Raw genomic sequence first — 15,615 nt, 5'->3', positions numbered from 1 at the left:
ATTTACATGCCAGCCTCACTCTGCACTCCACCACACCATTACTCCTCCGCCTACCAGTACTACACCAAGTGAAACAATTCCTCTCCCCCCTGGGCACTTTCTGGCTTCAGTCATCACTCTCACTTAGGCAAACTCTATCTATGGATTTCATTCCTTTAATTTTCTCCCATAAATCAATCCTGTCTTCCCTTGGCCTCTGCTGTTGATGTGAATTGAGCCTCTGATCATTTGTTCATTTCATTCACTTGTGTAGCAACAAATGTTATATAGAGCACCAACTACACACTGGGTGCTGGGGATAGATGGGTGAATGGGAGAGGCAGGTCAGCCTCACTGCTGAAATGCTGGGAGAGTGGACAGGGTGTCTGGAGCTGAGCTGCTGGGTTCAAATCTGGCCCTGTTGCTGTTAGCTGAGTGGCACACAGCAAATGAATCAATCTCTCTGGGTCTTGATTTCTTTATCAGTAAAATGTGGACAACAGTGACTGGTTCATGGGGTTCTCACAAGGTTTAAGTGACCGATATTTTATATGTCCATTTCTACATAGTATACTTGCCTGTTGATTTTGATTTTTACTTTATTATAATTAGTCTTTTTCCTGATCCCTTATTTAGGTTTTCTAAATTTTTTCTATGAGTGAGACCATCCGGTATTTTTTTTTCTTTCTGACTTATTTTACTGAGCGTAATCCCTTCCAGCTCCATCCATGTTGTTACAAATGGCATGAGTTTATCTTTTTTGATTGCTGAGTAATGCTCCACTGTGTATATGCACCACATCTTCTTGATCCAGTCATCTATTTTTGGGCATTTGGGTTGTTTCCAAAGCTTACCTAATGTAAATAATGCTGCTATAAATATAGGGGTGCAGGTGTCCTTTTGAATTAATCTTTTTGTGTCCTTTTTGGTAAATACCTAGGAGTGGGATCGCTGGATCATATGGAAGCTCCATTTTTAGCAGACTGAGGAACCTCTACACAGCTCTCCATAGTGGTTGGACCAGTTTGCACTCCCACCAGCAGTGCAGGAGAGTTCCTTTTTCTCCACACCCTCGCCAACATTCGTTGTTGCTAGTTGTTTTTTTTTTTAAATATGTGCCATTCTCACTGGTGTAAGATGGTATCTCATTGTAGTTTTGATTTGCATTTCCCTGATTACAAGTGATGTCGAACATTTAGTGTAACTGTTGCTACAACTCACTCACTACCCATCGAGCCAAGAATACCATTATTCTGGTTTAATGAAGGATCAGTACATGGTATTGCGTGGTCATCCAAAGAGAAAGGGATCAGACCACTTAAAATAAGTGTTTGTGTATGGTTCCATTCAAAAATACTTTTCATGAAAAACAAGAAACAATGACAGAAACAAAAAAAGACAACAGCAGGACCAAGATTAGTCCAGAATCCAGCAAATTCGCCTAGTTCCCTCTAGTTACTGCTTCACATTTCAGTTCATATTCGGCTTTAAATATAGCATGTATTAAATATGATGTGAAGCCATATTTTAACGCCCTCTGTGAATTTTGCAATTCTAATAGAAAACACGTCATAAATTAGTCTGAGGTGGTTTGGCTTTTTCAAATGTCTCAATGTGTGATTGTCTAGAACGGATGCTCAGTCCCTCTAAGACTTTTTTCCTCCCAGATTCCTCCTCCCAACTTCTGCTCTAAGAGATTATTCTTGCAATCAGAAGGCAAGTCTTTGTCACCCTATTACTAATCAAAGTAATTTCCTACAAAGTAATCAAGTTTCACACGTGGCTTTTTAGAGAGACTGAATCTTAGCGAGAACCACATAATGTAGGGAGCCTCTTTTATTCAATGATGCATCCCCAGTGCTTAATGATAATATTTACGAATGAAGGCAAGTATGTGATTCACCTCTCTTATTTAGTAGTAAGACAGTTTCTCCAAGATATGCAAGTGGGGAAGTTATAATTGAGACACTTTGGACAACAGAAGCCCCCCCAAATGCCCCCCATTCCTGCCTAGGTGGTAGAGGGGTTGTTTCACCCTATCTATATCCGAACATTCACACTCTGGATTGTTCCACTGCAATTTCCACTTTTGTTAGGCCAGGAAGCAAGATGCCAGATGGAACCAAGCCTGCGCTCTGGCTCCCGTGCTGGTAGGCAGGAAGGAGAAAAACCTTGTGGCTGTCAGAGGCAGAGTCCCCTGGAGAACACACCTGGTTCTGTTACATTTGGTGTTTCTCCAAACACGAAAAGTTCAGACCAGCAGCTACACTGGTGGGTAGTTATATAAGGAAACTGCTGGTCTGTGGGGCCTGGCACTGCACTCAGGAGTACCTGCTCCACGCTAAGTGCTCTACCTCCTTCATTCACTTTTCCTTCCAGCAACCCTGGAGGCAGGCCTTGTCCTTTTGATGCTGAAGAGGCTCAGAGAGATTAAGTAACTTTCCTAAAGTCACAGAGCCAACAACTGACCTCACTGTGCAAAGTTTGGCTCTGAAAGGGCTTGGAAATCAGCTTTCTCCTAAAATGAATACCCAACCCCTGATGGATTTTCTGTTTTAAACGTTCTCACACTGGACATTCTCCTTTGTACCCATATCTTACACAGGGCCGGTGAGAAAAGAAAACTCCCAGGTGTCCGTGTAATGCAGAGGAAGGGATAAGGTGGATGAGGGGTTTGGACTCAGCAGGTGTCAAAGCACTTTCTATCACCTCCATGGATTGAGTTTGAGGTGAGGGACTGGGGTATCATTTTGGGGATCTGACTGTGGGGTGACCAGGAATAGTTTTGCATGACTGAGCCATGATGGTAGAGTCTAGGATTGGAAGCCTTTCTGACTAACATGCACACATTCTTTGAGAGCACAGAAACTCAAGCGCCACATGAAAGTCCTCTTGGGAAATGAGGGGGCTCAGTGAAGGGGTTGAGTCCATCAGCTTTCCTATCTCTGGGAGCAGACCAGGCCCAGAGGAAGATGCCTTCTGGTTGGCTGTGGTTTCAATGAGCTACTGCTACATACCAACTCATCCCCAAATTTAATAGCTTAAAACAATGACATTTTATTATTATCTCTTACAGTTTCCATGGTTCAGACATTCAGGAAACGGAGTGGGAGTTCCTGCCTGAGGGCTCACCTGCTGTGGACAACGGCTGTCACCCAGGCAGCTCTCTTCACCAACCTCTCCAGGGTGTCTTAGTTTGGGGTCCCTTACAACATGGTGGCCTCAGGGCAGTTGAACTGTCTACTTGGTAGCTGAAGTTAGATTTCCAGCAGGAGTTTTCCAGAGAGCACAGACAGGTGCTTAGCCCCTTACACACTGGCCATAGAAGACGTACAGCAACACTTTCTTCACCCGCGAGTGATCCAAACAGTTATGAAAGCTTGATGGGCTTCCAGGGGCAGAGCAGGCTCCACCTCTTGACGGGAGAAGAACCAAAGAATTTGTGAATATACTTTAAAGCTGCCACGGTGAGGTTGGGGGAAAGAGCGAGGTAATGGGTGGGCAGCATTGGGGGGTGTACAGGGCAAGAGGTGGAGACAGAGGTGCCCTGCATGGTCCCCCCAAATGCATGGCCCAGGGAAGCAGGCAAACACTAATAAATCCAAAGGGTCTGAAGGAAAATCTATAAAAGGTTCTGAGTCATGTGGGAAAGACTGCTTAACAAGTCAGCTAATGAGGACAAAGCATCTGTCCTTGGAGATTTCCTTCAGATGCAAATTGACCCAAATCTGAGGCCCAGTGCCTTCTGTGAAAAAAAGCAAAATCAAAGTCAGGTTCCTGTCATTGGAATAATTATCACTTTGATCACACTCCAAAGATAAAAACTGGGTCTCGGAGGGTCACCCCAGGTTTACAATAAATGAGTCCACAAAGGCAGAAACAAGTATGTGAAGAATCTATTCAACCAGACACTCGGGAGCGGTGAGGGGTCCCCTGCCTGATGTGCACCTTGGTTTCTCCCTGTTGGCACTGCAGAGCATTCCAGCTCAGATGCACTTCATTTGCGAGAGTCCGAGACGCAAAGCACACACTGAGCGCTCTCCTGGGGCTGTGTGAATTAAATGTTACTCAGGTAAAAGGCTGTGCCAAAAACTACAAGACATGCTATTGGCATAAACCCATATATGAAGTACTAGCTCTGTTTAAAAGAGACAGTGGTTAATTTTCTCCAGTATCCATCGATTCTCCTTTTCTGTCTTTTCAGTGGACTCCTGAGTTTTTTAGCTGGCCATGCAGGTACGCAAATGATAAAACATTTCTCAGACTGCCTTGGAGCTAGGTGGAGTCAGGTGACAAAGTCCAGGCTGCTGGATTATGAATAAAAGTGATGTGTGCAACTTTCAAGACATCTCTCAAGGAGGAACCTGCCTGCCTGGCCTGTCCCTTGTCTCATCCTTCTTCCTGATTGGGAAGCAGTCATCATCATCAGAGCAGCTTTTGGGAGGAGTCTGAAGAGGGCTGAGCTCCTTGTTTCCCTGGTTGTTTATCTCTGGGGTGTTCAACATGAGCGTCTTCATCTTATTGCATCTATAATCTCCATCTTACTTCAGCCACTGCATGCTGAGGTCTCTTTGTTACAGCAGCAGCTTAGCCGATTTCCTAACTAATATAGAGTCTCTGGGAGACCTCGAGTCTCCTAAACACAGAACTCAATGTTAGAAAGAAACCTGGGAACAGAGATGCGCAGAGATCCCAAAGGACTTGTATATAGCCTCCCTTATCAAACTTATCTCCTTTTCTGCTCCTTTCTTCCCTTCTCATCCTCTATTTGTTTTCCATGGCGGTGAATGACACTGTTTAGTCTCTCTTTTCTTTTAATGTGGATTGTTTATTTATTTATTTTTATTTATGCAAGAGCTAGGGTACAGGCCAGATGTGCAGGAGGGTGAGAGGGAGGACCCACCAGAGACATAGTGGGGAACAGAACAGGCAGACTGATGAAATACACTGCTGAGGGGAGCAGCGGGTGAGACAAGAGTCTGCCATGCCATGTGGGTATCCCCCTGGCCAGCTGGGAATGGAATTCACACTGCAGAGGCTGCCGACAGCTTCACAGTGCAGTGCTCAACCGCCTGTGCCACCAGGGAGGCCCCTGTTTAGTCTCTTTTAATATATTATTGCTTACAGCCTACTCAAGTCAATTCAAAACAAAGGATTTACTCTAGGATACAGTCTCAGTGAAAAGTTGAGGCTTTGGGCCTCACAGGAACTAGAACTGACTTGAGAAGTCACCCAGGACAAAAGTAAACATTACAAAGTGCATGTCTCTCTTTTTGGGGGAGAGGGGCCAGGAGGTAGCTGCCACCTCTGGCCTCTCAGACGTCTCTTGTAGACAGACCATTATTCTAACATGAACCCCACCCTTTCCAACAGCTTCCACATGGCTTAATCCCATCCACATGGAATGTCCCTATATAACTGCTTTCCTTTCAATGACATAGTGAACTGACTGGCCTTGGGTCAAGTCCACCCCTGGCTGGGTCAGTAGTGGCTGAGGTGGGTTGGGAGCTGTTTTGGAGAGTGGAGTGTGGCCTTTTCCAAAGGTCCTGCATGAGTATATGGCCTGGAAGGACCTGAGGACAAACAGTTAACAGAACAGATGAGATGCCTCTAGCACCCAGAATATAGGGTGCATTAATATAGACTTTCAAACACAAGGCTTAATGTGACCTTTCTTGTTCAGTAATATTGGTCAATGGGGTGGTTGTAAATTTCTGGTCTTTCTCTTCAGCTGAGAAATACGCTACTAGAGAATAGAGGGGCTCCTAGGAATTCGCTGGCATTCTTAAGCAACTAGCCATAGGCTCTACAAAAAAAAAAGGACTTCAATTAAAGCTGCAAATTTGAGCAGTGTACACATTACAGAGGGCACACAGTTGGAAGGAAAAGAAGGCGTGGAAGGAAAATGTAGGTAAGTATCATTTTTGTGGCATTCCAGAACTGTCCTATTTGCAAAATTCGAGCACATTTTCACTTTCCACAAGCCATAAAGTTCCCAGGTAGCCAGATTAGAACTGAATTAAAAAAGATAATTACTGGATTGCATAACCTAAGATTTTTCAAGCCACCAGTCAAGGGTGGGGCTTGGAAATATCCGGCCCATGGTAACCTATCCTCTCCACCTATTTTCATCCAGGAGAATTCAGACTCTATTATTCTGCAGCCTCGTTTACACCAGCCACAGTCTCAATTAAATTTCCCTGCCAGTGGGAGAGCAGAGCCCAGTAAGACCCATGGAGAATCACAACTCGCACTGTATGCAATAAGATTCTGCCCTTGAATTATTTTACCAAGGTGCAGCATTTGATTTCTTCTGATTCCCCTCCTCTGGCTCCATCTTCCAGCAGAAGCATGCAGGAGGGGGGCTGCCCACACCGGTCCCAACCCACCCCAGCAGCATCATGCCCCTGGACATCCCCCTGCCCTGGACACTTCCACATGCACATTTTGTTCGCGCTCTATGGAATCTCTATCTTTGAATATGCTCTTCCCTCTGGCTGGATGCCCAGCCTCATGCTTGTTTCTGGGTCCATTTTTATTTATCCTTAAAGACTAGACAGAGATTTTATTTTCTGAAGCCTTGCCACATTCCCGTAGGAAAAACAGTCATTCCTCGCTGTCCGTCATGTCCTTGGGTCTCCACGGCATGCTGCTCATTCCTCTATTACAGCATTTATCACACTTTAGGGTAATTATTTGGAGGGCATTACGTTTCTCCCTTGCAGACTGGGAGTAACTTTGATCTGCTCTGGTTCCGTCTTTCTTGTTGTACCTGGGTGGGGACAACAACAAGCACTTTGCAAGGGATTTGTGTTTAGATGACTATTAGGAAGTAAGAGGGTATTGATGAGGGGGGCGGGGGGGCTTGGGGAGCTGAGGACCACAAGCTATGCATGAACAAATGTCCCCTGCACATCTCAGTAACAGCAGAGTCCAGGGCTCAGAAAACTTGCAGAGGAGAATTACAAAGTGTCAGTGAGTGAGCACCATACTCAGTCCTGTAGCCCTTAACCTCGGTCCATCCACTTCAGGAAGAGGCACATTACTCCAGGTACCCACACTGGACTCTACCCCATGCCAGGGAGTGGGAAGGGCAGAGGGAGGTCGAAGCAAGCAGAGGGAAAAGAAGGGGGATGTGCACAAGACAGGACTAGGAGACACTAGACAACCAGCTTTGATGATTACCGCAGCGGCTGTGAGATCAGGAAGCAATGACTGTCATGAGTGGGGGATCATTCTGATTCCCCTCTAAGTGAGGGACATTTGAGAAATCTTCAAAGTCTGCTACAATAGTTAGAGAAGAGGATGTTTTCGTGATGCAAACGCTCAATTACTGCAAAGGAAACCCCACAGGTACAGAAAGGCAGCAATCAACCTCTCCCCACCACCTCCTTTTTGTTCCAATGAAGTCAGCATTTCTGCCTTTCCAACCCCAGCTGGGCTTTCAAACTCTCAAATTGAAAGTGGGAAAAAAGGGATTCCACATCCCTTCTATTAATTGTACCTCCAGTGGTTTCATTCTGAGCTAGGTGAATACTTTCAGGGTGATGTTTCTATTGAGGGGCCCCTCTAACGAAGCTCTTGACATCATTTGGCCACCGCAAGTTTTGTGGTAAATACCAACCACCATCAAATTTTTGGTGGTAGCCTTTTAGGTTGGCACCCCTAAACCCAGACCACCCTTAAAAAAAAAAAAAAAATATATATATATATATATATATATATATATATATATATAAAGTTCTTTTCCATTCATACTTGAAAAACTAAACTAAAAACTAGCACTTCTGTCTCATGCTCTCCATGATGTCTCCAAAATGATCTTTGGCTGCCCAGTCACTTGGTTTTATCTTGCAACAGAAAGCAAAGGTCTCTTCCAAAAGCAGGAGCAACTTTTACTCTCAATTATCCACACCAATGGGAGGCCTGGAGCAGAAGGGTGAGAGCATGCATCACTGGAAAATAACAGAGCAGATTCTGCAGTTCCACAAAATTAGCTTCCCCGTGGTGATTTGCAATGGGATATTTCTATTACTTGTCACCCTTACCCAGTTTATCATCAAATCTTGGTGATTTTATCCTGAAATGTATCCTGAAGCCACTGGCCTGTCTGTCCCCACGGTTAGCACCTTCACATCGATCATCTGTGACTTCTCACTACCCACAGGCGAAGTCCAGACCCTTACTGTGGCCACCAGCCCATAGATAAGCCAGTGCCAACTATACCAGTCTCCTTCCAGGCTTTTCTCTTCCTATCCACCAGGGCGCCCATGTGGAGCTTTCAGTTCTTCAAATACACTGCACTGTTTCTCAACTTGGGATCTTCTAATCGGCCATTCCTTCTGCCTGGGAAGTTCCTCACCCCTGCTTATCTCCTTCCGTGTCCAGTCAACTCCTCCCTGTCCTCCTGGTGTGACTTCTGCATCACTTCCTCAATGTCTTCAGCTTCCTACAGGCTCCCACCACTCACCTACAGGCATGTGGGTGGGAGAACACGACTTCTCGACATGAAGCAGACAGTGCCTCCCCACACCAAGAGGTTTTTCTCCACTGTCCCATTTCCCGAAATGCACCAAGCTCCTTCATCTCGCTCATCCTGTCTCACCTTGCTTCTGCATTTTGGCTACTTTCTGGATGTTTCACATTTCCTTGTCTAGATTTCTTTTCTGGTCTTAGTGTACCATTGTGCCCTGCTTGAGTGTGATTTCGTGGGAGTTCTATTCCTTTGCTAGGTAAGGCTGCCATGATGAAGTATCACAGGGTAGTGGGCTTTCAGGGGAGAATGGATGGTCTCACAGTACTGGAGGCTGTGTGCACGCTGGATCGTTCCTTCTAAGGGCTGTGAGGAAGGAAGTGTTCCACGCCTGTCACATAACTCCTAGGGGAGGGGTTTGCTGGCAAACCCTTGCATTCCTTGTTGAGGCATTACCCCAGTTCCTGTCCTCATATTCTTCGTGTGCGTGTGTGTGTCCAAATATGACCATTTCATAAGGACACCAGTCATACAGGATTAGAGCCTGCCCTCTCTAGTATGACCTCATCTTAACTAATTACATCAGTGATGACCCTATTTCTGAATGTTACATTCTGAGACACTGGGGCCTAGGACTTTAATACATGAATTGTGGGGGTAACACACAATTCAGGAGGGGGCCAAAACCATTTCTGTATCACCTGCTCATAGCAAAGAGGTGCCTCGATATCTACTGAATGACAAAATTGCCCATGAGAAGGAACTACATATTCATTCTCTCTCTCTCTCTCTCTCTCTCTCTCTCTCTCTCTCTCTCTCTCACACACACACACACACACACACACACACTGAACTTCTACCAAAGAAAGAGGACAAAGCTGTTGCTGTTAGCTTCTGGTCAGGTGCCAAACTTCAAGAACTGTTTTCCAAATTCTCCTCAAGCATTATCACCAGGATACAGCAAACAAGATAAAGAAACTGCAGTCCCAAAGCTAAATACTCAATTAACTATTCTGACATTGGTGGCATCTTCAGAAACTTAACTTCCCAGCATTCCTCATGAGCCAGGAAGGAAGACAGGGACCATTAGTCTTCTATCAAAAGGAATACCTGAGTAGAAAAAGAGGGAAAACATGCCAGTCTTCAGACATCACCTCCCCCATGAGTTCACAGGCCCAAGGAGTCGTTTGCAGTTCCTGATCCAAATCCAGCGAGAACCAGATCTCAGTACTACAGTGTGATGTAAAATGACAAAGAACATGAGCTTTTCATCAGATAACCTGGGTTGGTTCCCTTCCTGGCGATGTGGACAAGGGCAAGGAATGGCCTCTGTGCACAAGTTCTTTACCTAGGAAATGGGACCTTTTTTTTTGGTGAGAGGACCTCTTCTTACAGGGATTTTGTGAGAAATAAGTAAGAAAATACCAGAAAAATTCTTAGAATGATGCTTGACATTCAACAGTACTCAAAGTGTTGTCCTTGTCACATACACACACTGTCTGGCCTCCTTCCCAGGGCTCCTGCCTCCCACCAGAACCTGGGGTTCATAAGCACTCTGTGATTGGGGCCTTCTTGAGTGGTAGTCAGTATATTGGTTCTATATTATCTCAAAACTTACAGGTTTTAAAACAAATAGTGATTACCTTACAGTTTCTGTGGGTCAGAAACTCGGGAGTGGCTCAGCTCTGGCCCAGGGCTAAGGCTACAATAAAGATGTCCACTTAGGCCACAGGTAGCCCAAGGTTGGACCAGGGGAGGAATGGCTTCCAAGTTCACTCATGGGGCTACTAGCAGGCCTCAGTTCCTCACTGGCTTTCCCCCAGTATCCACAGGGCAGCTCCTGGCACAGCAGTCAACTTCCATTAGCATGAACAAGAGAGAGTAAGAGAACAAGACACCAGAGTCTTTTGTAACTAACCTTGAAATGGACACCCTGCTATTTTCTTTGTTAAAAGCAAGTCACACCTTGTACACCTATACTCACAGCAGCATTCTTCACAATAGCCAAAGGTAGAAGGAACTCGTGTCCATCAATAGGTAAATGGATAAAAAAGTGTGGCATATAATACAATGGAATATTATTCAGCCTTAATTAAAAGGAAGGAATGCTGACCTATGCTGTAACATGAATGAATTTTGAAGAAATGTGCCCAATTAAGCCAGTCACAAAAAGACAAATACTGGATGATTCCATTTATATGAGAAGCCTAGAGTATTCAAATCCATAGAGACAGAAAGTGGTGGTTGCCCAGGGGTGTGGGAGGAGGAAAAGAGGAATGGTTCATTGCATAGAGTTTTAGTTTTACAAGATGAAAAAGTGCTGGAGATTGGTTATACAACGGGAGGACATGTAGTGCTGCTGACGTCCACTGAAAAGCATTTAAGGTGGCAAATGTTAGATGTATTTTGTGAAAACTAAAAAGAAATGGAAAAATAAAGTCATAAGATCCAGATCCTATTTAAAGGGATGGGGTTATACCAGGGCATGAACCCAAGAGGTGGGAACATTGGAGGCTGCCTGGCATATTCAGTAATTTGTCCAAAGCTGGAAGATGCTGTCTGCTCAATTTAGGATTGAACCACACCTATTTCAGGCCCCCTGAGTGAGTGCTGCCCACTCAGCACGTGCACACAGCATCTGCTGACCCCAGAAGTGCCTTCCGGGGGGAGTGGGGTGTGGATTCCTAAGCAACAGGAAAGCCATATGTCAGCCTGCTCCAAAGTTACTGTCTTTAGAATAATCTGGTAAACACTTCTATTTCCAATCCATGAAGCCCTAATTAAAATTCAGTTCCACCATGGTGTTCTTTGGCGCCTAATAAATCCCAGTGAAAAGGGAAGGAATAACGACTATACTTCCATACTCCTCACTTCCAGTTTCTGACTGAGTTTGTTGTTGGTTGTACAAGGGTAAGGAAGGGAACTAAATTCTGGATGAGAGGAGGAAGTGAAAGGCCCCTTTTTCACACTTTCATCAAATTAGAAAAAAAGTTATTTCTTGTCCTGGGACCGGTTTTCTCCACTCTATCCCAATAACCTTTATAAAATGCAATTTTCTTTTCCCCTATCAATTGGAAGCAAAGTTGCATTTTTCAAGGTCTGGAAGCCCAGCAGAAGCAGATAGGATACATTTTCACTAAATGAGCTCACGTATACAAGGTGCTTCCCACAGATTCAGGCCATAGTAAGGCTCAAAAAATGTTCATTATTATGAAGATGACAAATGACAGTGGGTCAAACATGACGTGGTTTAAGATATTTTGTCTATTCCAGAGGCTGCTGAAATGCTTTAGGAAGACAGCATCTGAGTCTCCCAAAATTCATTTTCCCCTAGCACTGGCACACTGGCGTGCCTTTGTTCAAGTGCCAAAATTAGCAATCAGATTCCATTTAGAGGCTGCAGGGGATGGGCAAAGCATACCATTCAAAAGCATACCCTTCAATCCCAGACTCCCATTTGGAACAGGTAGTGTTCACACCATAAGGAGGAGAAAGAACTGCAGAAGGAGGCCTCCCTGGTGGCACAAGGGGTTAAGACGCAATCTATGAAGCTATCCACAGTCACTGAAGCACGAGTTCGATCCCCAGCCAGGGAGCTACCCACATAGTGCAGCAGACCTCTCCTGTCTCACCCGCTGCTCCCCTCAGCAGTGCATTTCAGTCAATCTGCCTGTTCTGTTCCCCACTCTGTCTCTGGTGAATCCTCTCACCCCCCACATCTCTGGCCTGTACCCTAGTTCTTGTATGCATAAATACATAAATCTTAAAAAAAAAAAAAAAAGGAACTGCAGAAGGGAACAGGTCCTTCCCAGCTCATCCTTCATCTGAAGCCTACTCCCACTGAGGGAATGACAGAATCATCTACTCTATGTAGACAGCAATAGTAATATACTTATGGTTAGTTTACTAGATCATAGATACGTGAACTCACGTAACTTAACCACAGTTTGATACCACGTAAGGTGCAAATTAAATACAGCTTAATAACATATACCACAATGCAAAGAAATCATGCCTAGTCTTTAGCACAGACTCAAACCACCCAGTGTAAGCCCTATGCTGCTAGTTCTGTGCACTTGGAGAGGCAACAGAGACATGCTTCCTGCTCAGAAAGCTACCAGCACGGGTCCCCATCACCCAGATGGCAACTGACAGCTGGTGCTGGTGGGACATGCTTCCCGAGAGCACGTGCAGACAGAGCTTGTTTTCCAAGGGGCTGTTGTTTGGGTGTAGAAGGCGCATAGCTGAGATTCTAAGGAAGGCTGCTCCAGGTCGGGACTTTTCAAGAGCTGAACTTTGTGTGTGTGCACCACTGACTTTTCTCACTTTTCATGTTTAAAATATGAGAAGGCAACACAGAGAGAGGAAGGAGTTGGGTTTAGAAACACTGACTTTTGCAGCCTGCAGAGAGACAGTGCTTCTTAAAAGCAAGCAAAAATCAGCTTCCTTTCAAAAATCAGTAAAATTTTGGGATAGGCATGGTGGGGTGGGGAAGTGGGGGAATGTCAGGACAATTTATCCAACAATCAGGGCAGACTCCTGAACTTTCAAGTTACTCCAAGTTATTTCCAAGGACTCTGGCAGTCCTTTTGCTAAACACCGCAGGGCACAATGAGTGAGTCTAGGCTCCATAAATGCATAAGAAACTGTAAGAAACAGTATTTATAGAAAATTGTCCTCAATCCCTACCATCTCTGCTCACACTCTTCTGATTTTATGATTGCTGTTTCCCCATCTGTTTTCCTGTCACTGCCTGTGGCATCTGGCATGGGAGGCATCTTGGTATATGTTTGGGTTTTTAAACTTTGTGACTTTGTATAAAGGCCAGAAATACCTTGCTATTCAATCAGAAGCTCAGAACATTCTAGGCACAAGATTACAATTCTCCCTCCAATTAGTACGCAATAGAGGTTTCCAGACTTTAATGGACATTTGAATTGCCTAGAGGGCGTATTAAATAAAACACAAGTTACTGGGTCCACCCCACCAGTTGATTCTGCTGGTGTGGGGTGCAGCATGAGGTCTGCATTTCCAACGTGTCCCCCATATGGTACTGATGCTGCTGTTCTGAACATCACACTGTGAGAACCACCACTGAGGAGGAGACCCAAGGAGGGGATTTTACCGGCAAGGACAGCAGGAGGCAAGTTCCACCCTGGACTCACCTCCCAGAGCTATTCTCTGCACAAATTCTGGCCAAGTCCATGCTGACACACTTCTTTTCTATTCCACGGAACTCAGGCATGCAGATTTAGATCGATCATAATCCTTGATTGCTGACCTACTCTCCCTTGTGGTCTATGCCTGACCCACTTGCTCATTCACTCATTTTTAATAACATAATAAACTCCAAACAAAAGAGGAAAATGAGGGCCTTGAAAACAACCTACAATGAATGTAACTTCATGGAGCTTATCTCATGCCTCTTCACTCCCAACAGAGGAGTCAACCAGTCCATCGCCACTACCTTGCTTTTCTTTAATACAGTTTTATTAAATCTATAAACTGTGGTATAGGCACACAGCAGAATAATGAATACCATTTGAAACAAATGAACTCAACCAACAAACAGTAATATGGGTGAATCACAACAATAAAATGCTATGTGAAAATTGCGAAGATAACCAACAGATGATAGCCGTTTATAACATTATAAACATATACTATTTTAGGGCGTCTTAAAATGGATATACATTTTTAAATCTTTGTGTCTTTTCTCATCATTGAAGGAATACATTTTTACTGGAAAAGAGTCAATGAGTGAAGAAACGTTCCCTGTCAGTTTAACACGGGAGGATATAACCCCCCGGTGTCCTTGTGGGTTCCCTAAAAAAGCTCATCTTTTCTTTCCCCAAATGCATCCCTCAGCTTCCACGAAAGAGCTGATATGGAGAGCACTGCTCTGTGCAGGCAATTCACACAGGAGGAAACAAAGTAGTAAACAAACACAAGGGGAAAATGTTAACTTTGCTCATCAACAGAGGAATGCAAATAAAAGCAGTTGGGGAGCTCTTGTTCTATGACTGCGAAATTAGAAAAAATGGCAAAAATAGAGGAGTGAGTGCTTGGGAATAAAACAGTAACATTGACATGTGTAGACCAGGCTAGCAGCGACTGTGTAGTAAAAAACAAATCCGAACAGCTGCAGGGTGAGGGGCAGCCACGAGCCAGGCAGAGACTCCACTCGGAGGAAGGTGTCCTGGAGAAGCAGCTCAATAGAAATAGATGGCCGCCAGCAAGGCAACCATTGAGAGCCACCGCAGAGCCTGGCTGACAGTATGTAATGCAGTTGGGGCAAATTACAACCTCGAAGAGAAAATGGAGAGGTGATGCATCATACACAAGATATACAAACTACACAACAGCAGGTGTGTTACAGTTAAATCCATGTGCTCACTGGTTGCCAGGCCTGATGCAAAAATAACCAGAGCTGCTGTGTTGGAGGTGGGTCTACGTGTAGCTTTCTTCAGCATTCCTGCGGTGTGGTGTGGCAATTATGTTGTGGAGCTTGAGTGGCACCTACCTTGAGAACTTTCACAGCTTTCCTCGTCGCTGTTGTCCTGACAGTTATTCTGTCCATCGCAGATGAAGCTCTTGTCAATGCAGAGGCCGTTCTTGCAGTGGTAGCGGGCGGTGGAACAAAGCAAGGGGTTTGCTGCTGTGAAGGGAAAACAGATTAGATCACCAGGGAGACTGGCAAGTCCATCTGGGAACCCCCAGAACCATCTCCAGCCAGGAGTAAATCCTGCTTCAAGGGCATTTAAGTCATGCTCTGACAGGAGGGACTCCAACTGTGAGACTTAGTCACTATTCCTCCATCTTGTGTATAACCGCCATCTTAGTATTTCAAGTTTTGCTTACTCAAGACTAAATAGCCTGCATTCCAAAGAGGGTTTATGACCCCCACCCCACTCTGGTCTTATCTCAGATGACCGAGCAATGCAGGCCACTAATGGGGTCAAACTAGCCATAAAATAACTGTGAACCCACCGTTGTTAATGAATGCACCTGTGTAATCAATGAATGATGTACCTATGTAACTATTGAATGATTACCAACATGATTTAATTTTTAGAAATCTACTTGTACCCCTATATAAGATCCCTGTTCCCTTTGTTCAGGGCTCCCGACCTCCACCGTTACATCGGTGCGTGTCGAAGGCC

At 44.8% G+C, this 15,615-nt stretch overlaps 1 protein-coding gene across 2 annotated transcripts in view; it reads right to left on the bottom strand.

Moving 5' to 3' along the window:
* Positions 1–7,741: 7,741 nt before the first annotated feature.
* The window catches only part of LOC119255360 (low-density lipoprotein receptor class A domain-containing protein 3), a 140,840-nt gene continuing 132,966 nt past the window's right edge, over positions 7,742–15,615 (bottom strand). Inside the window, exon 4 of one of the 2 annotated variants that reach the window (XM_054699269.1) lies at positions 7,742–15,110. In XM_054699269.1, the coding sequence (XP_054555244.1) occupies positions 14,947–15,110 (164 nt within the window). In that variant the 3' untranslated portion in view covers positions 7,742–14,946. The remainder of the gene's footprint in view (positions 15,111–15,615) is intronic. The other variant, XM_054699270.1, reaches the window with a different exon arrangement.

Source organism: Talpa occidentalis, unplaced genomic scaffold (genome assembly GCF_014898055.3).
Source record: "Talpa occidentalis isolate TD23 unplaced genomic scaffold, MPIMG_talOcc4v2.1 talOcc4.3, whole genome shotgun sequence".
NCBI lineage: Eukaryota > Metazoa > Chordata > Mammalia > Eulipotyphla > Talpidae > Talpa > Talpa occidentalis.
Note: the sequence above shows the minus strand (reverse complement) of the source record. Positions and strands in the feature narration are given on the sequence as shown.